Source organism: Pongo abelii, chromosome 10 (genome assembly GCF_028885655.2).
Source record: "Pongo abelii isolate AG06213 chromosome 10, NHGRI_mPonAbe1-v2.0_pri, whole genome shotgun sequence".
NCBI classification, from domain to species: Eukaryota; Metazoa; Chordata; class Mammalia; order Primates; family Hominidae; genus Pongo; species Pongo abelii.
This window is the reverse complement of record NC_071995.2, coordinates 121,830,001-121,855,430: the sequence shown is the minus strand read 5'-3', so window position 1 is coordinate 121,855,430 and position 25,430 is coordinate 121,830,001. Positions and strand designations below refer to the sequence as shown.

General features: G+C 55.9%; 4 protein-coding genes across 41 annotated transcripts in view; 2 read left to right on the top strand and 2 right to left on the bottom strand.

Annotated features, from left to right (window-relative positions):
- The window catches only part of PITPNM2 (phosphatidylinositol transfer protein membrane associated 2), a 167,984-nt gene extending 165,031 nt beyond the window's left edge, over nucleotides 1-2,953 (top strand). For all 15 annotated transcript variants that reach the window (XM_063712283.1, XM_054528390.2, XM_054528388.2 and 12 more), the window contains one exon: nucleotides 73-2,953. In XM_063712283.1, the coding sequence (XP_063568353.1) occupies nucleotides 73-396 (324 nt within the window). In that variant the 3' untranslated portion in view covers nucleotides 397-2,953. The remainder of the gene's footprint in view (nucleotides 1-72) is intronic.
- Nucleotides 2,954-3,525: 572 nt separating this feature from the next.
- On the bottom strand, nucleotides 3,526-6,373 carry ARL6IP4 (ADP ribosylation factor like GTPase 6 interacting protein 4). Of its 12 annotated transcripts, none has more exons than XM_054528396.1 (6): nucleotides 6,089-6,373; nucleotides 5,137-5,307; nucleotides 4,556-4,864; nucleotides 4,361-4,478; nucleotides 3,897-3,966; nucleotides 3,526-3,815 (listed from the first exon to the last, which is right to left on the bottom strand). In XM_054528396.1, exons 1-6 carry the CDS (start codon nucleotides 6,219-6,221, stop codon nucleotides 3,759-3,761), a joined length of 858 nt encoding a protein of 285 aa, XP_054384371.1. In that variant the 5' UTR covers nucleotides 6,222-6,373; the 3' UTR covers nucleotides 3,526-3,758. The 12 variants fall into 12 exon arrangements, with proteins under 12 accessions (XP_054384371.1, XP_054384372.1, XP_054384373.1 ...); XM_054528397.1 differs by having other exon boundaries at nucleotides 4,556-4,840; XM_054528398.1 differs by having other exon boundaries at nucleotides 5,170-5,307.
- A 10-nt stretch (nucleotides 6,374-6,383) lies between these two features.
- OGFOD2 (2-oxoglutarate and iron dependent oxygenase domain containing 2) lies at nucleotides 6,384-11,725 on the bottom strand. Of its 4 annotated transcripts, XM_002823920.6 has the most exons (7): nucleotides 11,033-11,722; nucleotides 10,549-10,605; nucleotides 9,664-9,777; nucleotides 9,460-9,559; nucleotides 7,860-7,987; nucleotides 7,419-7,676; nucleotides 6,384-7,346 (listed from the first exon to the last, which is right to left on the bottom strand). In XM_002823920.6, exons 1-7 carry the CDS (start codon nucleotides 11,162-11,164, stop codon nucleotides 7,083-7,085), a joined length of 1,053 nt encoding a protein of 350 aa, XP_002823966.1. In that variant the 5' UTR covers nucleotides 11,165-11,722; the 3' UTR covers nucleotides 6,384-7,082. The 4 variants fall into 4 exon arrangements, with proteins under 4 accessions (XP_002823966.1, XP_009246648.1, XP_054384379.1 ...); XM_009248373.4 differs by lacking the exon at nucleotides 10,549-10,605 and having other exon boundaries at nucleotides 11,033-11,725; XM_054528404.2 differs by lacking the exon at nucleotides 10,549-10,605 and having other exon boundaries at nucleotides 11,296-11,719.
- Nucleotides 11,726-19,622: 7,897 nt separating this feature from the next.
- The window catches only part of ABCB9 (ATP binding cassette subfamily B member 9), a 47,409-nt gene continuing 41,601 nt past the window's right edge, over nucleotides 19,623-25,430 (top strand). For 4 of the 10 annotated variants that reach the window (XM_054528379.2, XM_054528380.1, XM_063712274.1 and 1 more), the window contains exon 1: nucleotides 19,641-19,861. The gene's annotated coding sequence lies outside the window, so the exon portion shown is untranslated. Of the gene's footprint in view, nucleotides 19,862-25,430 lie in introns of all 10 variants that reach the window. The other 6 variants (XM_009248364.3, XM_009248362.4, XM_054528378.2 and 3 more) reach the window with 3 other exon arrangements.

The following is a 25,430-nucleotide window of genomic DNA, read 5'->3' as shown; positions in this document are numbered from 1 at the left end:
TTGCGGGGGCAGGTGCAGGCGGGCAGCTCGGGGAGCCCCAGCCTGTGACAGCCGTCCTCACTGACCCCGCAGTTCATCACGGACGGCTACGCAGCCCACCTGGCGCAGCTGAAGTACAGCCACCGGGCGCGGCCTGCTCGCAACACAGCCACCCGCATGGCGCTGCGCAAGGGCAGCTTCGGCCTGCCCGGCCAGGGCGACTTCCTGCGCGCCCGGAACCACCTGCTTCGCACCATCTCGGCCCAGCCCAGTGGGCCCAGCCACCGGCACGAGCGGACACAGAGCCAGGCGGATGGCGAGCAGCGGGGCCAGCGTAGCATGAGTGTGGCGGCCGGCTGCTGGGGCCGCGCCATGACTGGCCGCCTGGAGCCGGGGACGGCCGCGGGCCCCAAGTAGGGCACCGTGAGTGCAGCGCAGGGTCTCCATGGTGCTAGGCCAGGGTGGCCAGCCCCGCCAGGAGGCCTGGCCTGGGCACACGCACAGACGTGGGCCTGGGAGATTGTCCCAGGGCCTTGCGGAGGACACGGGCCGCGCCACACAGTGCTCCCTGCCCTGCCTCACGTCCTCGGGCCTGACGGGTCCGGCTTGTCATGGAAGCTGGCAGGGACCACCAGCCCCAGGATGGCAGAGGGACCAGAACCTCCCACTCAGACTGGCCTGGGAGGCTCTCCCAGACGTTTTGCCCTGCGTGGATCTCCAAGTGTCCTGGTGCCAGGTGTGGGCCCAGGCCCAGCCTGCCACCTCCCCATCCACTGGCCACCCTCACTCCCAGGTCCCCTCCCATTTGGTAGCAGCTCCAACAGGGGTCCAGCCTGCATCTTGTTAACTCGAGTTTCTCAACTGTTCAACCTCACTGGTTTTGCACTGATTTTTGAGAGCGGAGACCCATTCCCACCTCCTATGGCTACAGCCCCGTTGACATGCATGAAACTCAGTACCTGCTGACCCAGGACCTACAACCACACTGAAGGCTCCAGTGCGGCAGAGCCTCGTGCAAGCAGGAGAGAAAGGCCGTATCTTAATTTCTGCGCCCCGGACCCTGCCCACCTGTCTGCCTGCCCCGCCTGGAGCCCAGGCCAGTATTGTTTCCAGCCTCAGGCCACGGGCTGGACGGGCTTGGCCGCCTCTTCCGCTCCCTGCCATCAGTCAAGGCCGCCCACCCACGTTTCTACGCCTTTCTACTTCTCAATCTGATTTCTATGAGGTTTTTTTAAATGAGCAATCCTTGGCTGCTTCCTTTTCTTAACTCTTTCAGTACCGAGAGCAGCCCCTCCACACTGAAAACACCCAGCACTGTGACGGAGTCCAGCCTGGTTCTGGGTCCCGTGGGCCCTGCTCCTGCCCACTTAGCGAGGCGTGGGCTCCTTGCCTCACCTGGCCCCGGCAATCCCACTGAATTTCTATTCTGGGGTGGGTGGGGCACACACTTCGGTTTTTTTTAATGCCAATTCCGTTTTCATGCCGAATCTAAGAAGCCACAACTTGCTTTGTCAGCTTCAGGGCAGGCAGCCATGACTTCATTTCTCGCCTGAACAAGGACCATGCTGTCCTGCACGCTGGGTCTGACCGTCTGCCCTCTCTCCCCAGCACCAAGCGTGACCTTGGCTGTGGCGCTCAACGGCCAGCTCCGGCGGCCCCTCTGCTGCTCCTCAGCTTTCCCGAAGTGGGAGAGCCTGCCTGGCCTCGGCCTTTGTCCAGCGACCAGGCTCTGTCCCCGAGAAGCTACGGCCGACCTGGGTCTGGTGTTGGGACGCATGGACCGGGCTGGGGAGGTGCACAGAGTGATGTAAACTTTTTCCCATGTGTAGATATGTACAGCCAAAGGGTCGTGTAAATGTTCTGCAAAAGTGGGTCTATACAGAGTGAAAGCTATTTATTTTGTGCAGAGAAAAATGTCTGGAGGGATGGAACCTTCAGGGTTTATTCATATTTAAGATGTAGCTTTTTGTTGTTGTTTCAGGCATTATGTATAAAGCAACGATTATTTTATGGACCAAGTTTTCATGTAACTGTTGCAGTGAAAGTGCAATATCTGACCCCCCGCTCCCAGTGGGAAGTCGCCTGGCCCGACAATCACAGCCCCGGTCAGGGGCCCTGTGGCCAGTGCCTCCTCCTCTCTTGGCCCCACCTCATCCTGTCTTGCCTGCTGCCTCGGAGACCAGCCATCCAGAGAAGCACCTGGAAGAGTCTCGGGCCCTCCTGCAATAAAGGCCGGGAGGCCCTGTGGGCAGTGGGCTCAGCCTCTCCCCAGGGAGGCAGCTCCCCCACGGCTCCACGCTCCCTGCCTGCCTGCCCAGCCGCCAGCCATGCCAAGGACAACAGCAATAGTCCCCTGGGGCTCTCCCAGCGGCCCTCAGCCATAGATGGCAAGGTGGGCAGCCTGCCCCCCATGGGAAGTCTCTTCTGTATCCAGGTCTGCTTTCCGCCTCCCTTCAGATTCCTTCTGGCACATTCTCCTCTTGAGGAAGCACCAGTCTTTCTGAAACTAAGAGAGGGAGGGCAATGTCCTTTAAAAATACCAAAAATGTTTACAGAGTTGGGTGCTGAGCTGCAGGGCTCAGGCCTGACCAGTCATAACCAAAGGGTGAGGCAGGCCTTGCTGACTGCCACCCCCCAGGCCTGTTAGAATAGAAGCCTTAGTCCCACTCCCACCACACCCCCAGGCCCCAGACCCCACCACCTGCCTTCTCTTTGATTTCTAAAGAGGGATTCAGCAGAGACCCCCCACCCCTCCCTGGCTCAGTCTGAGTCCCACTGCCCACCCCATCACAGCCTTCACGTCTCAGCCCCTCCCGTCTGGTCTGTCCGTGTGCCGTCTGTCTCTCTGGGCCATGTGTGAGCAGTGTCCCCACTCTCCCCATCCGTCCCTGCTGTCCCCGCATCATTGGGCCTGAGTGTGCTCTGTATACAACGTCATGTCTGTTACACCAATTAAAGAAGCGGGAAGGCTTCCTTCTGGATCTCTTTACTGCACTGGCGACCATGGGGCATGGTGGGATGGGGGCATGGAACAGTAATGCTAGTGACACTCACAGTGACGCCAACACATTAGTGTGGGGCTGATTCTGGGCCTAGCCTGCATCTAGCTCCTTCCTGGGATGGAACTCAGTTTGCCCTCACAGACCCCAGTGAAGCGGGTGCTGTGAGCCTCCCTGCCTCAGAGTGGAAGACAAAGCTGGGCAGTGGGAGCCAGGCCTCCCACACAGGCCACCCAGCCCCAGCACCTGGCTCTGCACTGTTGTGATCTGTGGAATGAACATGGCAGGGGAAGCCGTCTCTCTCCATGCCTGAGCGCATGGCATTTCAAAGCCAGCTCTCTGGGTTTGGGGTTCAGCTGGCATGAGGTCTGGTCCAGGCAGGCTAACCTGAAGATGAAGAGGGCACAGGCGCTGGTGTGGCCTGTGCTCACTACCACCAGAGGACACCCCAGCTTTGCCCGAAAGCTCCCGGAGCCCTTGTTTTTCCCTGGCAGTCATGTAGCACCCTTCCCTCCCCCTCAGCACAAAAAGCCACAGAACAGAGAAAGTCTATCCAGAGGGCCTTTAATAGCTGAAAAGTGTTGCTCTTTCAGATAGGGGTGCCAAGCAGGCCGGTGACCTCAACCTCCACCCCCTGCCCCTGAGAAGAGGCTGGGCTGGCCCAGAGGCCAATCCACGGGGGAAAGGCCACCAGCACCCATCAGGCTTCCCACTGGCACCCTGAAACCTGCCCAGGCTGGGCCGCCAGCACCGTCCACAGGCCTTGGCCAGCGGGGGCCCTCAGGGAAGCAACCCAGCTCGCATCTGGAAGGCCAGGCCGTCCCCTCGGGTGGCTTGCTGGGGAAGAAAGCACACAGGAGGAGGGGTACATCACAAACAGAGCTGGGGGCGGATGGCAGGCAGAGGGGCCACACCCACCTTGTTGATCTCTCTGTGTCGTTCTTTGGTTACGATTTCTTCTAGGACCTCGCCATCTCCCTTAATAAGCCTGGGGGTGGGAGGGTCTCCATTCAGCAAGGAATAGGCAGGTCCCCTAATGCCAGAGGAGCAGAACCGCAAGCAGCCGGCAGAGGGGTCCCAGGGCTCCCGCCCCGCAGCCTTCAGTGGACAGACCCTGGGGCCTCACCCACTCTCCCTGATGAAGGCAGCGGAGCTGGGCTCTGCCTTGCCAGCCTCAGCCCGGCCAACAACAGTCCTTTGAAGAGCCTCCTCCAGGCCCTTCCAGCCTCTGCAACTATTTACTCCAAGTGACCGTATTTTTGCCCACATTTGGCCTTTTTCAGGCAGCAGGAACCCCGCCCGGCCCCACTCCTCCCGAGAGCACACATCTTCAGCCAACACTCCCAGACCCTGTGGTCTAAGTCAGGCCAAAGGCTCCCCACCTGGTGCGCCCCGTCTCGGGGTCCACCACCTTGCGGATGATGCTCTGCCGGGCATCCCACTCCTCCTTGGTCATGGGCTTCATGGCCTGGATTCGGGACTTCTGCTCATCCGTCAGGACTGGAAGGGAAGACGAAGGTGGTGGCCAGGCCTTGGGAAGGGACCTTCTCCCTCTCAGGTGCTGGGCAGCACAGTACCTGGGCCATCCTCTTCCTCCCCAGCTGATCGGTGCCACTGGTCCAGCGAGGGGCCCGGCAGAGCCTCCACCTGCTGTGCTTCCGCCTTCTCCTTGCCCTTCTTCTTCAGCTTCTTCCTCCTCTTCTTCTTCTTCCTCTTCTTGTCCTTGTACTTCCCCCGCTTCTTCCGGCCATCACTGGAGGAAGAGGAGGAGGACGAGGAGGAAGAAGAGGAGCTAGAAGAACTGGAAGAAGAGGAGGAGGAGCTGGATCGTGGTCTCCTCCGGGCCTTCTGCTTGCTTCTCTCTGTGATGCAGGGAGAAGGTGAGGCTGGAAGGCCAGGAGGAGAAGAGGTAAACCTTCCTCCCCTGCTCTGGCCTAGCGCAGGCACAGACAGTCTACAGCGTGGGCACTTTCTAAGGGGCTTTCCAGAACAGAGATGGAGCTTCCCAGAGGAGCCCCTTCCCGGCTCCTGCGGCGCCTGGCCCTCACACCTCAGGCCCGGCTGCACAAAGGCATGACTGAGCGTCCCCGACCACTGCTCGCCCCGACTTCCCCAGGAAGTAGCTGCGCCTCCTCTCCCCGATGCCTGTGGTCCTCACCCTCCACCCCAGGGGCCGTGCTGGCCTTGCGACCTTGGGATGTGGAGGCCGAGCAGTTCCTCGAGGCGTCCTTCCTGCTCTTCTTCTTTCTCTTTTCCGACCCCCGTCCCCGGGACCGGCTGCGACTCCTCGAGCGCTTGCGGGAGCCGACGTGAGCCATGGCGCCGCGGGCTGGCGACGGAGAAGACGCGCTTGAGCCGAAGCCCCCAAGGCCGGCCGCGGGCGCGTTCCAACGGTGGCTGTAGCGGGGCCGGGGCCTCGCGACGCCCAGTACCCGTCACCGTCCCGGGAAAATGAGCGACCCTCGCCCACCCCCAGCGCTGGGGACCCCGGTTTCTCCGCCGACTCCAGTCCCCTCAGCGGTGCCTATTAAGGGCCCGCCCCCGCCCGGACGCCCCACGCCTGCGCAACCGGCTCCGAACCCCTGGGAACTGGCCGCCGTCCGCCGCGAGTGGCGTCTGGGGCGCTTTCCCGCGCTCTCCTACCCCCCAGCCCCGCGCCCTTCGCGGCCTCGCCGCCTCAAGGGGGGGCCCCGGGGCTGTTCCGTTCCCACCTCGACCGCCCTGCGGGCCGGACAGCCCGCCCCGCGCCTTCTCGAGAGGAAGCGGCGGCGAGGAGGCTTCCGGCCGGGGCGCTGCGCGGGAGGCTGTCCGGCTGGGAAGCGCGGCGCCGCTGCCTTTCGTTCTGACGCCCCAGGTTCCGTCCCGGGCGCGCCCACCTCCCGCAGAGGCAAGCAGGGGCGCCGGCCCTCGATCTCCGCAGCCCCTCACTGCCGAAGCTGCGCCCGCTTCCAAGGCTGCCCTCTCGGCGCACGCCCGCAGCAACCACGCCCCCGGTGCCCTGGGAAGGCGGCGACCCTCGCGCGCGCCGCCCTCCTCCCCGGCTGGCCCTGCCCTCTCTATACGACTGCGAGCTCCCGACTGAGGCGCCCTGGTCATTCCGACGTGCCCACCCAGTGACTCAGAGGTCGCAAACTCGTGTCCGTAGGGGCCAGAGAGATCTTGGCAGTGAGCGCGGGCATGGACCCCAGGCCCAGCCGGAGGGAAGCCGGGATTCTGCTCCAGCTGATCCGTGCAACGTGGCATGCGGCTGGTGCCCCACCTTCCCAGGGAGACCGAACTCAAGACTGCAATATGGAAGCCCCCTGACTTTCAAATGTGTAACCCAAAGCGTGGCTGTGCGCTTCATCCAATCTCGGGCTCCCAGTTGCAACTCTTCCATAATAATGACAACCGCAAACACAAAGGGCTCTTGCAAAGCACTTTATATACGTCAGCGCATTCGACTCTCAAAACAGCTCTAGAAGGTAGGTGCTAAATGAGGAAACCAAGGCACCAAAAGGTGAAGGCTCGCCCAAAGCCACACAGCCGGAAGTGGCAGAAGCAGAATGGGAACCCGGGCAGCCTGGTTCCCGGCCCTGCCATTCACCCCTCTGCCATCTAGAAGATGCTACTGGTGGCCCACCCGAGTCCACTGGGGGTGATGCCTGCTGCTGAGGGTTCACATCTGTGCTGTCTCTGGGGGCTTCCCTTGGCTACTGGAAGGCACCCTGCCCTGGAGATAAGTGTCTGAGAAGTTACTCCCTCCTCTCTGGCCCCCTCATCCGGGAGCCAGTAACCGATGGTGTGGGCACACTGTGGTACTGTGGGCTCTGCCTGGAGCTCTCCGCGGGGCCAGCTGAGGCTGGACGTCCTCTGAAGCCAATTCCTTGCCCAGCTGCTCCCTCCCCTCCCCTGCTTCCCTGACTCCCTCGCTGAAGCCCCATTCCAGACTCTGCTTCGGACAAACCTGAACTAAGGCAGCATGTTTGTCCAGAGAATGACCCAGAAGCTGGCACAGCCTTGAGCCAATAAGTGCAGTCGGCTGCGGGGATTTTATTTCTGCCCCCAGCCCAAGGCAACGGAGCCCTCACCTCCCTGCCACCCCCACACTGGGCCCAAGCAAGCTCAGGTGAGCGCACACACATTCACCGTGGCGGGCTCCTCTCGGGTGAAGCCATCACCGAAGCCCTCATCATCCACCAGGTCGGGCTCACAGCAGCACATGGGACAGAGGCGGTTGCGCACAGCAGAGGCTCGGAGCCAGACGACAAGGTTCCAACGCTCACCAGTGCCCAAGGGCCGGGCCCCATGCAGCTGGCCGCCACGGTGGAGAACACCCTGGCCCACCACGTGCTCCACCTCCAGGGGCTCCGTCAGGGCTGTGGGTGCCTGCAGATGGCACGACTCAGGCCTGGGCACTCACAGCTACCCCAGGCCCTGCCACATGGGTCACACACTCACCTGGAAGAGGCCCCCAAAATACAGGGCGCCCCCCGTGAAGACCTTGCCCAAGGCCACATTGAGTGTGAGCTCGGCATTATCATAGTGGCAGCCCAGCTCGAGGTCCTGGCCCGGTGCGTATTTGACCACAAAGGCCCGGTGGCTGTCGAGCCGGCCCCCGCCACAGTCAGGGTACAGCAGGGCCATCAGTGGCTGCAGGAAGCGCTCCCGCAGTGGTGTCATCAGCGGCTCGTCCAGCCCAAGCTCGTGCAGCAGCACCTGGGAGGGGATTCCTGGGGTCAGCAAGGAAACTAGGGGGCTGCAACCCTGGGGTTCCACTCCACGGTGATCCCACTGTGACCTTCTTTCGCAGCCCGGGCAGGCAGCCCATCTGCAGAACCTCCGACACTGCCACCTGACCCCAGCCACCCCCTCCTCTGCCACCGGCCAGGCCTCACCCACCCCATAGTTGTTCATGGTGTTGGGCCTCCCCTTAGGCATGTCCGACTGCTCGAAGTGCTCCAGCTCTTCCAGCAAGGCCTGGCAGAAGGGTGCTGTGAACACAGGCACCCGGTAGATGCGCTTCTCCTCTGTGGAAGGAGGGATGGTCTGTTGGCCTAAATATGGCCGTGGGCCGGCCAGGCCTGGACTTCAGTCTTCCTGTTTCATCACCTGTGCCATGGGGATGAGGCCTTCGCTTTTCAGGGCTATTGTGATGACTAAAGGAAGTAACATGAGGAGCAGGGGAGGCCGATTCCCACGCCCCCCACTTATGCCTGGAACCTTTCCCCAGACTCCACAAGTGTCCACAGGGCTGGCCCTGGGAGCTCACATATGGGTCCTGAGGCCCAGAGAGGGGAAGGAAGTAGCCCAGGGACACCCAGCAGGCCAGTGACAGCCAAGCCGGGATCACAGAGCCAACTTCAGGCTCTCTGTGCACCTCCTTTCATCTGATGAGCCACCGAAGTCTGTACTCCAACTCAGAAGTGGCTCTGGGAGCCTCTGTCCCCCAGCAGGAAGGCCAGAAGGGGCTGTTCTTTCTTGCTGGGCCCTGGGGGGAAGAAGCCAGGCTGAGAATGGAAACCTAAACATTTCTTGGTAGATGTACCAATGCCCAGGGGTGCAGGGCTGGTGTGCCCACGATGGGGCCACCTCCCAGCCTGGGCCTTGCCCCAGCCAACAGCCTCAGCATTACCTCAGCTGCCGGGGAGTGGAAGGCAATGAGGAGAGCACCCCCAGGCTGGGAGGAGGGGGATTCATTCCACCCATGACCCTCAACAAAGCACAGGCTCCATGAGGGGAAACTTGTATCTGCCTCCCACAGGAGCCCCTAGCCCAGGCTATCAGTGCCAATAAGAATAGGAAACACTTTCCAAACACTACATGCGGGCCCTGTGACAGGCACTCTATGCAGATTAACTCACTTGATCATCGCGGTGCCTTAAGAGAGGGGGTTACTGTTGCTCCCATTTTGCAGATGAGGAAACTGAATCAGAGGTTAAACAACACGCAAACCTCCCTTGCCCGGCATTTCCTACTGGGTTTAGCCAATAAGTGAACCAGCAGGAAATCCGAAAAGGAGAAGTGGGGCATTTCTTGCCCTACTTGGAGTTTGGCATGGCTGCAGGCCTCTGCCCAGACCCACAACTCCAGGTGGTAACTGCTCCCTCCTGTTGCCAGCCCTGGGGGGCGGGGCTTTGCCATTCCTTACTGGTCCCTTTATCCTGCCCATACCTGTCTCAATGGTCCCTTTAAGATCTTGGATCAGCCCTGTTTGAGTGTGCCAGCTGTCCCACACGTGACACAAATACCCACTATTTGCTGGATGAGGGTACGAAGGAAGGGTGAAGGAAAGAATGAACATACCAGGCTCATGGCAGGTATTGAATGAATGAATGCGGATGTCCTGCTCCTGGCAGGTTGGTCCCACTGACCCTTCCAGCTCCTGCTGGTTTGGTTTTTGGAGGCAGAGATGGTGGCTGGAGGGACCCCAGCATCCCACACCCAGGTTTCCCAGGCTGCCATTCCCTGGTCCTGCCAGGTTTCAGGGCCAGGACCTCACCCGATACTGTCTCCAGCCGCTGGAGAAGGCCCTTGAGGTCTGCGCCCGGGGACACGCTGTACTCAGCCACGGCCAGAAACTCGGGGGCCAGAGCTGCATCCTGGGAGCAAAACACACCAGCTGTGGGGCAGGCAGCCCCCCCCAACCCTGGATGCTACCTCCTCTTTCCAGTACCGGCCTTCAAGCACTCTGGCTGCCTGGTACCTGCAGTGAGTCGTAGACCTCAGGCCGTGCCGGGTGGTAGGAACTCGCGATGAGGGCTTTCCTAGCTGCTGACTCCTGCCCCAGCCGCCGCCGTCGCTCCACCTCCTGCTCGAGCTGGGGTGGCACAGGGCTGTTACCAAGTGGGGCCTCCCATCCTCCTGAGGCCACCGTACAGATGAAGAAACTGAAGCCCAGAACGCCAGACAGGGCCCAGGCTGGAAACCAAGTCTAGCCTACACTCCTGAATCTATCTGGGTCAACTGCAAGTTCCAGACTGTTAGCTGAAAGGGACTTCTAGAAGGAGACCCGTCCTGTTTCACGCTGCCCCAACCTGAGCCTAGCTGGCATGAGAACCCCTAGATGTACCTCAACCATCTGGGTCCATATAGGGGAAGGAGACAGTCATGGCCAAGTCCTGTGTTCCAGAGGTTGCTGAGGACTCTCCTGGGAAGCCTCCCACCACTGACTCCAGGGGAAGGAGGAGGAGGGAGCGGGGCAGCAGCCCTGGCAGCAGCCTGCGGGGTATGTGGTAAGGTGTGAGGAGCCCAGGGGCCTGGAAGCCGTGGCTGGGATCGCATCTGCTCCTGCTGTAAAAGCTTGGGCAAGTGATCCCTCTTTAAGCCTCAGCTTCTCAATCCAAAATGAGGGTGGTGCTTGTGCTTATCTCGCAGAGCTGTTAAGAACGGCATGACTAGGCAGCTTAGCATTTCCCCTTCTCTCTCCTGGTACCAAGCCCCAGGTGTGGAGAGATGAGCGTGGGGCAGGAAAGAGGAAAGTGAGGGCCTAAGTGACCCTTCAGGGATCAGGGACTGAGGCTAGGAGACCCCTCAAGCTGCGGACACGAATCTAACAAGGAGGAGCTGTGCAGGGGCAGGGGACTGGTACCTCTGCTAACAGCTGCTGGAAGTCCTTGGCGCTAACACAGCCTCGGCTGCGCAGGATCTGGGAGCAGAAAGAACACTAAGCATGACTGTATGACCTGAGGAAGTCCCTTCACTCTCTAAGCCTCAGTTTCCCCTGCTTAAAATGGGGAGAGGAGCCCCGACCTCAAAGGATCATGGAGAGAATGAACTGCGGAACCTTGTCAAGCTCAAGACAGGGCTCCGGGCTGGTGTTGCTATGAGGCGGCAAGCTGAGCCCGGCCCTGTCCTAAGCACCCTACATGCGTGTTCATTCCTTCCTCACAACCTCACAAGGAGATACTATTACCCCTTTACGGTGAGAAAACTGAGGCACAGAGAGACCGTCATTCTTGTATTTGAGGATGCGGTGCGCGGCGTGCGCAAAGCAAACGACCCTGGGGACGAACTTCCCTCCTCCACTGCCCCTCTCTGCCCACTGCTCCGTAGGGACGACAGCGGCCACTCACCGGGCCGTAGTCCCGGCGCAGCTGCTGCTCGCCTCGGAAGCGCACGTGCAGCCCATAGCGCGCCACGTACAAGTTCTCGGTGCAAAAGCAGGCGCAGCGGCAGAAGCGCCGCGGAGCCCCCACCGTCGCCATAGTGAAGCACCCACAGCCCTGCCAGCTTCCGTAGAGAGTCTTCCGGGCACGCCCCCAACCGCGGGAGGCGCGGAACCAGCGGCCAAGGGGCCGCTCTAAGTTCCCAAGGGCGGAAAAGGACGAAGACGCACCTCGCCAGGAAACGGTCTGCGAAGAAAGATGCTCCTGGGCCGGGTTGGGACCGGCGGCCTCCTCGTTCCGCCTTCCAGTTTTCTCACCACGAAGCAGGGACTAATGGCTTCACTTTACAGACAGGTGAACTGGGTCGCGCCTTCACAGGACGGGAGACGAACGGACTCGGAGCCCCAAGGCCTTTGACTTAAACGCCGGCCTCTCTTCTGCTCGGAACTCGTGGAGAACCAGCCGATCCCACGGGGAAGGCTGAGGACAGTTTAAAGAGCTCGGAGGTCCGACTAGTTCCCGCTGCTGCTTCAATCATCCAGCCCTGTACGTTTCAGTTTGGATTTAGCATCTACCCCAGGTCCCTGCCTGGCGCTTCCGGTCCCTCCGCCACAGTCTGTTGAATTACCTCAGATTGCCCCAGTGAGTGTCTCCGCTAAAACGCTCCGTCTCGCATTACTTCCGGTGGCGTTCCCAATGGACGCGGGAGGGCGGGCTCAGGTGTGGGAGGGCGACGGGGCGTGGTCTCACCGCAGCCAACAAATGACAACTCTTGCAGACCGAGCCTCTTCTGTCCCCGGACCTTTGCTCAGGCATCTACCAGCATTAAACCTTTTAGCTAGGTACTATTTTATCACCGTGTTACAGATGAGGAAACTGAGACCCAGAGAGGCACAGGGACCCGCCGCAGGTCACACATCCAGTAAGGGGCAAATACGGCGTTTGAACCCTACAGCCTGCCCTCTGAGTTCCCCAGTTCACCACCACAGGGCTTCTGGGAGTGGTGAGAGTATGTGGGATTTGGGGTTTTCTCGTGCAGAGCTGCCCGCCCCGAGAAGGTGTTTAACTTTTTACAGTCGTCTTGATTGCCCAGTGATAGTGAGAGGCCCTGCTGTCTAGGAAAGGATCCATTTCCCCAGATCAATGTTCATTACCCGCCTAACTGCCCTTTTTCCCCAGGAGGCCCAGGGCAGGTCGGTTCCCCAGCCAGCCACCAGGCAGGCCTGGCACATGCAGCACCCCACCCCACCCTCACCCCCTCTCCCTTTGCAGCAGTTTGCAAGATGATCGTGTTTTACCTATCAGTTTATTTATTTGTTTATTTATTTTTTGAGATAGAGTTTCACCCAGGCTGGAGTGCAGTGGAGCCATCTCGGCTCACTGCAACCTCTGCCTCCCAGATTCAAGCAGTTTTCCTGCCTCAGCCTCCCGAATAGCTGGGATTATCGGCACTCGCCACCACGCCCAGCTAATTTTTTTGTTTTTTGTTTGTTTGTTTGTTTGTTTTGAGACGGAGTCTTGCTCTGTCGCCCAGGCTGGAGTGCAGTGGCGCGATCTCGGCTCACTGCAAGCTCCGCCTCACAGGTTCACGCCATTCTCCTGGCTCCGCCTCCCGAGTAGCTGGGACTACAGGCACCCGCCACCACGCCCGGCTAATTTTTTGTGTTTTTAGTAGAGACGGGGTTTCACCGTGTTAGCCAGGATGGTCTCGATCTCCTGACCTCGTGGTCCGCCCGCCTCGGCCTCCCAAAGTTTTTGTATTTTTAGTAGAAACGGGATTTCGCCATGTTGGCCAGGCTGGTCTAGAACTGAGACCACCGCGCCTGGCCTGCTTATCAGTTTAGATTGGCCCTCTCCATGGACCCTCTCCTCCTTCCAGACACTCTGGGCTCAGTCACCGAAGGGAGCAGCAGCAAGAATATTTACCAGCAAGTACTGAGTCAACATGTGCTGCCAGCCAGCACTGACATATATCTTTGTTGACTGCTTAAGGTATTATTATCCCCATTTTACAGATAAGGAAACTGAGGCTCGGTGGGTACAGGAACCTGTCTAGAGTCATAAACCTAGTGAGTAGCAGACCAGAATTAGAACGCTCCGGAATTAGAGTATCTTGATTCCAGAGTGGTATGTATATGTGTATGTGAATATATGTATATGAATGTGCAATCATATGTGTATGTCTATATATGTGTATATTTACACATACTTTAAAAATTGACATAGAGGCCAGGCGTGGTGGCTCACGCCTGTAATCCTAGCACTTTGGGAGGCTGAGGCCAGCGGATTACCTGAGGTCAGGAGTTCGAGACCAGCCTGGGCAACATGGTGAAACCCCGTCTCTACTAAAAATATAACAAAATTATCCAGGCGTGGTAGCACACGCCTGTAATCCCAGCTACTCGGGAGGCTGAGGCATGAGAATCCTTGAACCCAGGAGGCGGAGGCTGCAGTGAGCAGAGATTGCGCCACTGCACTTCAGCCTGGGCAACAGAGTGAGACTCTGTCTCAGAAAACAAAAACAAAAAAGTCAACATAGAGCACTGGACAAACCCATGTAACCAGCACCCAGATCCCAAACAGAACATTCCAGCCCCCATAGAAGCGCCCCTGTTCTTTTTCTCGACTGCTTTCTATTCCCTTGAGTGAACATTCCACAACTCACTGACCCATTCAACAGCTGACAGACATTTACGCTGTTTCCAGTTTAAAGACATTATGAATGAGGCAGGGCGCGGTGGCTCACGCCTGTAATCCCAGCACTTTGGGAGGCCGAGGCGGGCGGCTCACGAGGTCAGGAGATCGAGACCATCCTGGCTAACACAGGGAAACCCCATCTCTTCTAAAAATACAAAAAATTAGCCGGGCGTTGTGGCGGGCGTCTGTAGTCCCAGCTGCTCAGGAGGCTGAGGCAGGAGAATGGTGTGAACCCAGGAGGCGGAGCTTGCAGTGAGCCAAGATCGCGCCACTGCACTCCAGCCTGGGTGACAGAGCGAGACTCCGTCTCAACAACAACAACAACAAAAAAAAAGACATTATGAATGAAGCTGCTATGAACATTCTTATTATGATAACATCTACATAACAAAATTTACCATTTTAACCACTTTTAATAGATTTCCTTTTTTTTTTAGATCAGTTTTAGGCTCACAGCAAAATTGAGTAGCAAGTATAGAGTGTTCTCATAACCCCCATCCCCCACAGCACACACAGCCTCCCCCACCATCACCATCCCACACCAGCCAGTACATTTGTTATGGTCAGTGAACCCACACTGACACCTCATTATCATCCAAAGCCGGCAGTTTACATTAGGATTCATATATTCTATAGTTTTTGGCTGGGCGCAGTGGCTCTCACCTGTAATCCCAGCCCTTTGGGAGGTCGAGGTGGGCAGATCGCTTGAGCTCAGGAGTTCGAGCCCAGCCTGGTCAACATGGCAAAACCCCATCTCTATGAAAAATACGAAAATTAGCTGGGTGTGGTGGCGCACCTGTGATCCCAGCTACTCAGGAGGCTGAGGTGGGAGAATCACTTGAACCCGGGAAGCAGAGGTTGCATGGGCAGAGGTCATGCCACTGAACCCCAGCCTGGGTGACAGAATGAGACCCTGTCTCAAAAAAATCATTAAAAATTAAATAAACATATTCTATAGTTTTTTTTTGTTTTGTTTTGTTTTTTGTTTTGTTTTTTTTTTTTTTTTTTGAGATGGAGTCTCACTCTGTTGCCCAGGCTGGACTGCAGTGGCATGATCTCAGCTCACTGCATCTTCCGCCTCCTGGGTTCAGGCAATTTTCCTGCCTCAGCCTCCTGAGTAGCTGGGATTACAGGGGTGTGCCACCGCACTCGGCTAATTTTTTTTTATATTTTTGGTAGAGACAGGGTTTCACCATATTGGCCAGGCTGGTCTTGAACTCCTGACCTCAGGTGATCCACCGGCCTTGGCCTCCCAAAGTGCTGGGATTACAGGCCTATAGTTTTTGACAAATGTATATGGCATGCATCTACCATTATAGTATCATATGGAGTAGTTTCACTGCCCTAAAAATCCTCTGTGCCCTGCCTACTCACCCCTTCCTTGGCAAACACTGATCTTTGTACTGTCTCCACCGTTTTGCCTTTTCCAGAATATCATATGGTAGAAATCATACAGTAGAGAGCTTTTTCAGATTGCTTCCTTCTCTTAGGAATGTGCATTGAAGGTTCCCCCATGCCTTTTCATGGCTTGATAGCTCATTTCATTTTAGCACTGAATAATATTCTATTGTCTGGATGTACCACAGTGTATCCATTCACCTGTTGAACGACATCATAGTTGCTTCCAAGTTTAGGCAATTACGAATAAAGCTTTATTTTATTTTATTTTTGTTTATTTTTTAGTCGACAAATCATTTTACATGCTCATGGGGTACGTAGTGATGTTTCAATACATATAATGCATAGTGATCAGATCAGGGTCATGAACATATATATCATCTCAAACATCTATCATTTCTTTGTGTTGGAAACATTCAATAGAATAAAGCTTCCAGGCTGGGTGTGGTGGCTCACACCTGTAATCCCAGCACTTTGGGAGGCCGAGGCAGGTGGATCACCTGAGGTCAGGAGTTCTAGACCAGCCTGGCCAACATGGTGAAACTTCATCTCTACCAAAAATACAAAAATTAGCCAGGCGTGGTGGCATGCGCCTGTAATCCCAGCTACTCGGGAGGCTGAGGCAGGAGAGTCACTGGAGCCTAGGAGGCGGAGGTTGCAGTGAGCCGAGATCACACCACTGCCCTGCAGCCTGGTTGACAGAGCGAGACTCCATCTCAAATAAATAAATAAATAAATAAATAAATTAGCCAAGCATGGTGGCAGGCGTCTGTAATCCCAGCTGATCGGGAGGCTGAGGCAGGAGAATCACTTGACCCCGGAAGGCGGAGGTTGCAGTGAGCTGAGTTCATGCCATTGCACTCCAGCCTGGGAGACAGAGTGAGACTCCATCTCGAAAGTAATAATAATAAAGCTTCTATAAACATCTGTGGACAGGTGTTTCTGTAGATGTAAATTTTTACTTCCTCTGGGTAAATATCACGGAGTGTGATTGCTTGATCATGTAGTAAGAGTATAGTTAGTTTTATAAAAAAACCTGCCGAACTGCCTTCCTCCCTAGCTGTACTGTTTTGCATCCCCAGCAGCAATGAATGAGAGTCCCTGTTGTTCCTCATCGTTGACAGCATTTGGTGTTGTCAGTGTTCCAGATCTCGGCTATTCTAGTGTGTGTGTATTGATATCACATTGCTGTTTTAATTTGCATTTCCTTTATGGCATATGGCATGGAGTGTTTTTTCTTTTTCTTTTTTTTTTTTTTTTGAGACAGGGTCTCTGTCGCCCAGGCTGGAGTTCAGTGGTATGAACACAGCTCATTGCAGCCTCAACATCCCAGGTTCAAGCAATCCTCCCACCTCAGCCTCCTGAGTAGCTGGGACTACAGGCATGTGCCACCACACCCAACTAATTTTTTAAATTGTTTGTAGCAACTGGGTCCCCCTGTGTTGCCCAGGCTGGGTTCAAGTGATCCTCCCACCTTGGCCTCCCAAAGTGCTGGGATTACAGGCATAAGCCACATTGCCTGGCCTTCTTTTTGTAATAATAGCTTTATTGAGATATACTTTACATACCATACAGTTCACCAAATTAAAGTGTACAATTCAAGAGTTTTTAGTATATTCACAGAGTTGTGCAACCATCACTACAATCAACTTTTAGAACATTCCTCACCCGAAAAGACACCGTATCCATTAGCAGTCACTCACACAATGGTTCTTAGTCCAAGTTTACCAGAGCCAGTCTCTGTGACTAGGCTGGGGATGCAATGGGACCACTCAAGCCAGTTGGCTGCCACACGGCAGGGGGCGGGGGTGGAAAGGATGCTGGGAAGGCAGTGACTGGTGGCCCACTCACCTGTGCCTCACCTATTTCACCCTCCCATTGTCACAAGGCTGACAGCCTCCTGCAGTACACCTGACATTGCAACTTACCTTCCCCGCCTCACCAAGCTGTCACTCTAAGATTGTTTCAAGTGCAAGGAGAGTGGGCCAGATATGTGAAAGGGATGCAGTGGCCAGGATTTGAGAAGCCCATCCTTGGCAGAGGTGACAAGCTATGAAAAGGTACAGAGAGGCCGGGTGTGGTGGCTGATGCTTGTAATCCCAGCACCGTGGGAGGCCAAGGCGGGTGGATCACCTGAAGTCAGGAGTTCGAGACCAGCCTGGCCAACATGGCAAAACCCCGTCTCTACTAAAAGTACAAAAGTCAGCCAGGCGTGTTGGTACATGCTTGCAATCCCAGCTACTCGGGAGGCTGTGGTGGGAAGAACGCTTGAACCCGGGAGGTGGAGGCTGCAGTGAGCCTGGGTGTCAGAGCAAGACTCCAACTCAAAAAAAAAAAAAAAAAAAAGGTCCAGAGGAATGAGAGACTGGAGAGCTTGCAAACTTGATCGCTGGAAAGCAACATCCATGTGAAGAAATGGCATGTGATGAGGCCGACTTGTTTCTGTCCGTTTCACATTTCTGACAGCTCCTGTTGATTTTTGCTATACTATGCTAATAGTTATGCAAAGGTTCAGTCATCCCATCTCTCCTAAAAATAATCCTTGTTCTCCTTTACTGAAAGTTTATCACGTGCCAGGGGCTGCCCTCACCAGCCTTGTCACATTTTACCTTTACCTGATGCACAGTCAATATCTTTATTACCCCATTTCTCTGATGAGAAAACAGGCTCAGATAGGCAAAGTCACCTCTTTAAGGTCACACAGCATAAATGACAGAGCCCAGCTCTGAGTGACTCCTGCTTTTTGGACAGTCCATCCAAGATACCGTCTTCAAGTACAATTAGATATTTGCCTTTGTTTTTGCACAAATAGTAACATGGTTCAACTTTATTCTCTCCTTGGTTTTTACTCAATACATGTAGGAGGTCATTCCATACCTTTATATAACTCTACGTCTTCTTTTTTTTTTTTTTTCCTGCTACAGAGTATTCTGTTGAACAGGTGTTCTCTAATTATTTGGCCAGTTCCCTATGGAAGGGTATTTAGGTTATTTCCAGACTTTTGCTACTGTAGTAGCTACCTTTAAGCTAGTACCTTAGCTCCCTTGCAGAAGTCTATCTGTAGAGGAAATTCCTTCTGGGTTAAAAAAAAACATAGTGTTGTAAGTTCTGAACAAATTCCCCTCTAAAGAAGCTGTCCCACCAAGTAGCAGAGGACATTTCCAATTCAGAGAGTGCTCCAAAAAGCCTCTGTTCAGGGCTGGGCACGCGTGGCTCACGACTCTAATCCCAGCAGTTTGGGAGGCCAAGGAGGGCAGATCACTTGAGGTCAGGAGTTTGAGACCAGCCTGGCCGACATGGCTAAACCCCATCTCTACTAAAAATACAAAAATTAGCCAGGCGTGGTAGCGGACACCTGTAATCCCACCTACTTGGGAAGCTGAGGCAGGAGAATCACTTGAAGCTGGGAGGCAGAGGCTGCAGTGAGCTGAGAACTCACCACTGCACTCCATCCTGGAGTCTCTGTCTCAGGAAAAAACAAAGCCTCTGATCGGAGGATCCAGGGATGTGGGCAGTTCTCGCCCCACCTGCTGCCCCTCTGGGCCGTAAGCCCACTCCCCCCACCCACTTCCCACGGTTCATGCCACGTGGACCCTTTTCTGGTCCTCAAGTGGCCAAGTTGGTTCCCACCTCAGAGCCTTTGAACTTGCAGGCCTTAGCGCAGGACGTTCTTGCCTCCCCGTGGCTCACGCCTTCTCACCTTTCACTTACACAGTTTTATTTATTTTACTGCACCCAGTACCTGAATGGCCTTATGCACTTACTTGCTGATGTTCTGTCCCCTTCACGCCATGAAGGCTGGGAGTTTTCTGTCTTTTCACACACAGCTGTGTTCCCAGCACCTGGCAGTCACTGAGGACATATCACTGCCTCCCCTCTCCAATGCCCCGAATCCCTGATCTTGCACTAATTTTCTCCTTAAAATGTATTCTCTTCCATTATATCTCATTTGCTTATATGTGTTGTCTGACACCCTCACTAGAATGTCAGCTCCAGAAGGGCAAGGATCTTGTTTTGTTAATTGTTTAATTTCAAATGCTTAAAAGGGCATATGGCACCACGCCGTAGGCACTGGATAAATATCTGTTGGGTGAATGAATGAAAGAATGAGTGAATGAATGAGGACCATAACCCACCCTCCTGGACTGGCTGGCTGTCCCTCCAGGGAAAAAGACCAGTTAAAAAGCAGGCCTCCTTCAGGTGAAACCATTTCCGTCCCCTCAGGATGGGCCTGTGGCTCCAGGTGAGGAGCACGCAGTGTGGAGGGCCTGGCTGGCCAGATGTGGGAGGAGTTTGCCACAGGTGAGCTGGTGGCCAGCTTTGGCCCCGCCCCCAGGAGGCCCGTCCCCACCCGGAGGCTTCGCCAGCCCCCTCCCCGGGAGCCCCGCCCCGTCCAGGAGAGCCCGCCCACTCCTCCTGAGGCCCCGCCCCTCCCTGGAGGCTCCGCCCGTCTCTGCCCCAGGATCCCCGCCCCCTCCGTCACTGAGGCCCCGCCCCGTCCATCAGCCGGTCTCAACGCACGCCAGGCTCAGCTCCGACCTTGCAGCGGCGCAGCGCGGGCGGGAGGCGGGGAGGAGCAGCGGGAAGAGCGGAGCGAGCACCGCGTCCAGCGCAGTCTCCAATGAGCAGCGCGGAACCTGCGCCCCAGACCTGAGCCTGCTGCGCGCCCCCTCCCACAGCTCACCTGGTGCCAGGTAACAGGTAAGGGCAAGGCACCCTTTGGGACCTTTCCAGGCCAGGGTGCCAGGCCAGGCACGGGTTAGGGGGCGTCTGGGCACCCCTGCCTCCGTGGGAATAGGCATCTCGGTTGAAGGTGGGAGCCTCCCTGGAGCCCTTCCGGAGCCCGCAGCCGCAGCTCCCAGCCCCCATCCCTGCAGCATCCTTTCCGCGTCCGTAGGGCGAATGTTGCCCTTTTTTTTTAACCCCCCAGGCGCCGCTGCCTCTTGGAAAATGTGGGAGGTGTTGGAGGATCCTGGGATGGCTGTCGTTCCCCCAGGACGGGGCTGGCGCGCCTTCTGAGGGCTCCCACTGTCCATGTCGGGGCTTCCCAGGGATCCTGAGCACCAGGGCTTTGGCAGAAGCCTGGAGATCTGGCCTGTGCCTGCTGACCTGGGCAAAGCCCTTTTCTCAGTCTCCTCAGCAGGCCAATGGGCTGCCGCTGCTCCCCGCCATCCACCCTGGCAGTGAGGCCTGTAGGTTCCCAGGGGAGCCTCTTTTATTTCTGGGCCTCTGGAAAAAAAAAAAAAAAAAAATGCCTCCTCCCCCGGCTTGACATTAACTGAGACAGCTTTAAGCTGGGCTGACAGGATCCCCGCCTCTGCCCATTCCCCTTTTCCGGATAGAGCAGGGCCAGGTGACAAGAGGAGGCTTGGAGGGAGGGCACCTCGCACCTCTCTTTGCCTCCCCTAGAGCTGAGAGCACCTGAGACAGCTTCTCAAGTCCCAGAGTGAGGCTGGGCCCCACGTGGACTGCCGGAGGCTCAATAGGGATGAAATCAGGATGGACCCACGCAGACCCAGCCCGGTCCTGCCCCAGAGCCAGGGACCCCCACAGTCACACCCTCCCACCCAGCAGGCCTCCGTCAGCCAGTGCTTTGCTGCGCAACGAATGGAATGGGCTTGTCCAGGTCTGGGCCCACGCCAGGGTAAAAAGCTCACCATGTCAGGGGTGAACCGAGGCCACTGGGCCACCCAAGTTCTTTGGCCCCTTTTCTTGCAATCCCTGAATAGCCTGGGCAGGGCCCCCCCCCCTCCAGTCTCCATCCTGGAGACCCTGGATGCCGGTCTCCATCCTGCCTTCGTCCTTTTTCTGCATGTCACTTAACCTCTTCTGTCTCCCCAGCTGTGAAATGAAGCTGATGACCACAGGGTCCTCCCAGGGAAGTGGGGAGGCCTGGCTGCTTTGGGCGGTGCCAGGCACATAGTAGGGCCCGGTGAAAGGTCTCTGTTGCAGTGTCATAATAACTTTTATCTATTGTCTCCTGGCCTTCTCTGCAAAGGGTCTCTGTTGCAGCGTCATAATAACTGCTATCTATCGTCTTCTGGCCTTCCCTGCAGCTGATGCCTTAGAGATACCCCAACCAACGTCTCCTACCCTGGGAAGAAAAGCCTTTGACAAGACCCCTGGTGGGGACAGGGCCACTTGCTTATCCTGTGCCATTCTTTAGTGCACGAGCCACCCCTGTCTTCCTGGGCCTTGTTCGGTTCTGGGTGGGGTCTGTTCTGGCCACCACCTTGTCCTTGTCCCTCCAGCCAAGCAGGTCACCCATGTGCTCACAATTTGCCCTCCAGCTCCACCTGGCCAAGCCCAGTGAATCCTCTGAGTCAGGCAGATGGAGAGCGGGGACGGGCCTCTAAGCAGCCTTGGCTGGTGGTCACACTTCTGCCCAGTAGCTTTAAAAATAACAGAGTAACTGTCCCCACTGAGGACTGTAACCCGACCCGGGGCTGGATTCCACTCTGCTGGGAGCCTGTGGTAGAAGGACTAGTGCTTGGGGACAGGGACCCAGGTGCTAGTGCTGCTCTGCCCCAGCCTGGTGGATGACCTGAGACAAGCCTCACCCCCCCACCTGGGCCTCAGTTTCCCCATCTGCAAAATGTGGCTTTGGTAGTCTGTGATATGAGTGTTTGAAATTTTGTTGATTCTGATGAAGATAAATAGGCTTCTGGAGGCAGGGGGCATGACTGGTACCCTGGGCTGTCAGAGGATGGGGAAGGAATTCCCCCAGAGGCTGGGAGTCAAGTTAGGAGAGTCAGCCAAGCCCCTGGGCTGCTGTCCAGCTTTTGAGTCTCTTGCGGATGTGCCTCTTGTCCCACTTCTGAGCCCCAGCCCCTTTCTGGGGACTGAGGGGCCCCATGTGCCCACCACGAGGAGAGCAGCAGCTGAGGTGGCTGGCAGCACCTGGTGCAGCCGGCAGTGGCTTGGCTGGGAGGCCTGGAATGGCACCGGGCCAGGAGCTTCCCTCCCTGGGCTCTGACGAGCTCACCCACTCGCTCGCTCCCCACGGCCTCTGCATTGCAGCAGACAGGAGCCTGCGTGGGCAGCACAGGCAGGGCTGGGGAGGGAGTGAGGACCTGGGCTGAGGGTGTCCGACCATCCTACCCACTTCCCCTTGCCTTGCCCCTGCTCGGCCCTGACCATCTTTGGAGGGGCAGCTGCTGACTAAGCAACTGTCATCTCTGCGATGGGCTTCAGTGTGCCTGGAGGTGGGGGGGTGAAAGCAGGACCCAGGCTGGGGGGTCGTTATATCCCCCTACTCCATTCCCCCTCTGCATTTCAGACCCCTTCTCAGCATCCGGAGGGGTTGTGCCTACCTCCTGGAGAGGCTGTTTTGAAGGATTGGAGTTTTAGAGTTGAGAGTACAGATTTTGGAACTTGATGGCCAGGGTTCACATCCCAGCTTGGTCACTTCCTAGCTCTGTGACCCAGGGTAGGTCACTTAACCTCTCTGTTCCTCAGTTTTCCTAACTGTAAAATGGGGATAATGATAGGACCTACTTCATAGGGCTCTGGTGAGTGCTGATGCATGTAAGTGCCTGGAGCTAGTGTCAGCTGGCACCAGCTGCTGTCATTGCCAGCAATTAGCCTCAGCAGTCTTATCACCTCTGCCGCACAGCCCAGCCCTCTGCTGGGGACCCTTTTCCTTAGATGAACACTTCGTGGTAGCATTTTCTTTCACTCTGTCAGCCAGGCTGGAGTGTAGTGGCGCGATCTTGGCTCACCGCAACCTCCACCTCCCGGTTTCAAGTGATTCTTCTGCCTCAGCCTCCTGAGTTGCTGGGGTTACAGGCGTGCACCACCATGCTAGGCTAATTTTTGTATTTTTAGTAGAGACGGAATTTCGCCATGTTGCCCAGGCTGGAATCGAACTCGTGAGCTCAAGCTATTGCCCATCTCAGCCTCCCAAGAGGCCCAGATGGGATTACAGGTGTGAGCCACCATGCCTGGCCCCTGGTAGCATTTTCTATATTGAATGTTATCTTAGTTTAGGGGTGAAGAACACAGATTCTGGACTCAGACACCTATGAGTCCACATCCCAGCTCTGCTATTCAGAAGCTGTGTAATCTTGGGCAAATTCTTCACTTCTCTGGGCCTCAGTTTCTCCATCTGTTAAGTGGGAGGGATGAGAGTGCACATCTCACAAAGTTGCTGTGAGGATTAAATAGGTGGAGCCACCTGGATTTGAAGCACATGGTGCAGGGCAGGGCTCACAGGAAGTGCAGTGTTACATCCCTGTCTGCTTGTAGTTATTAGACACCTGCTTTGTGCCAGGCACGCAGTAGACAGGTGGAGAGGCAGATGCTGGGGTCCTGTACTCACTGTCTCAAGTCCTGGCTTGGGCCCTTGTTGGCTGAATGTCTGGATCAGGTGATTTTGTCTCTCTGTGCCTCAGTTTCCCCAACTGTAAATGTGAATATGGAAACCCTGGCCTCGTAGGATTGTGTGAGGTTCCAGTCATGCCACAATGTGAGCGGTTTGGGCACCTGGGCGCCAGAGCTTCGGGGAGAGGATCTCTCAGGATGGCCCCTTCCCAGCCACGACACAGTCATCCCTGCTGTCACCCAGCGCCTCACCCCTCCTCTTGGGGGATCTAGAGCTCAGCCCATTTTGCAGATATGACAACAAAAGGCCCAGGGGAGGAAGGACTGGAACTGAGATAGGAGGTAGCACCCAGGGACACACCCCAGCCCGGTCCTAACCCCACCCTGGACAAGCCCCACTCACAAACTCCGGCCTCCAGGCCCACTTCCCGGGTGTCCCTGCGGCTCTGGGGGAGTCCTGAGGGACCCAGTACCGAGAGATGCCTTGGATAAAGCAGACATCAAGATTCAGAAAACCAAAGGGGCCTAGGGCTGGGCTTGAGGGCCAACCTGGGCAGGAGGAAAAGATTCTGGAAACTTCCAAGCAGATGCCAAGGTTTCTGGATTGCTATGTGGCCTGCAAGCCACCCCTACAGCTGTCAAGTTCCCTCTTAGACCAAAACAGTTTATTTGGGGTTGCAGAGATAGAAGGCCTGATGTGGGAGGAGAAAAGTGGACAAACATTTATTAAGCACACACTGTATATGGTTGATTACAATCAGCAGCAATTATGCACCAGGCACTCTGCCCAGAACTGACACATTGACCCTCACACTCACATTTTGCAAATGAGGAAACAGGTTCAGAGAAATGAGCAGTGGTAGTAAAGACAGCGGCTGTTTATTAAACTTTGCTTATCTCAGCTTTGTCCTCACTATGGATGCAAAATCCTCCAGATACTCCCCACCCTCTCTGATCTCATGGGGCCTTGCTGCCTTCCCAAGGGGCACTCCTGCCTTGGGGGTCTGGCACTGTTTCACCTGTGCCAAGTGCTTTTCCCCAGATAGCCACTTGGCAGACTTCCGTACCTCTTTCAAGTCTTGCTCAAGTGTTACCTACCCAGCGAGGTCTTCTCTGGTCCCCTATTTAAAACTGATCTCTGGCCCGGCGCGTTGGCTCACGCCTGTGATCCCAGACTTTGGGATACTGAGGCAGGTGGATCACTTGAGGTCAGGAGTTTGAGAACAGCCTGGCCAACATGGTGAAACCCCGTCTCTACTAAAAAAAAATACAAAAAGTTAGCTGGTCATGGTGGTGGCGTACCTGTAGTCCCAGCTACTTGGGGGGGTGAGGCAGGAGAATCGCTTGAACCCGGGAGACGGAGGTTGCAGTGAGCCAGGATCGCACCACTGTACTCCAGCCTGGGCGACAGAGCGAGATTCTGTCTCAAAAAAATAAATAAATAAAATAAAATTGATCTCTGTCTTCCCCCACCCCTATCTTATTCACCCTCACCCCATCCTATTCACCCCCCTCTTTTTTCCACCACAACCCTTATCTCTTTTTTTAATTAAAAAAAAAAATTTTTTTTTTAGAGATAGGATCTTGCTGTCACCAGGGCTGGAGTGCAGTGGCATGATCATAGCTCACTGTGGCCTCAAACTCCCAGGCTGAAGCAATCCTCCCATCTTGGCCTCCCAAGTTGCTTGGACTACAGAAGCATGCTACCACACTCAGTTAATGTTTTTGTTTTTGTTTTTGTTTTAAAGACAGGGTCTCACCCTGTTGCCCAGGCTGCTTTCCAACTCCTGGCCTCAAGGGATCCTCCAACCTTGGCCTCACAAGACACACATCATTTCCTTATTATCTTTTTTTTTTTTTTTTTTTTTTTTTTTTTGAGATGGAGTCTCGCTCTGTCACCCAGCTAAGTTTTGTATTTTTAGTAGAGATAGGGGTTTTACCATGTTGG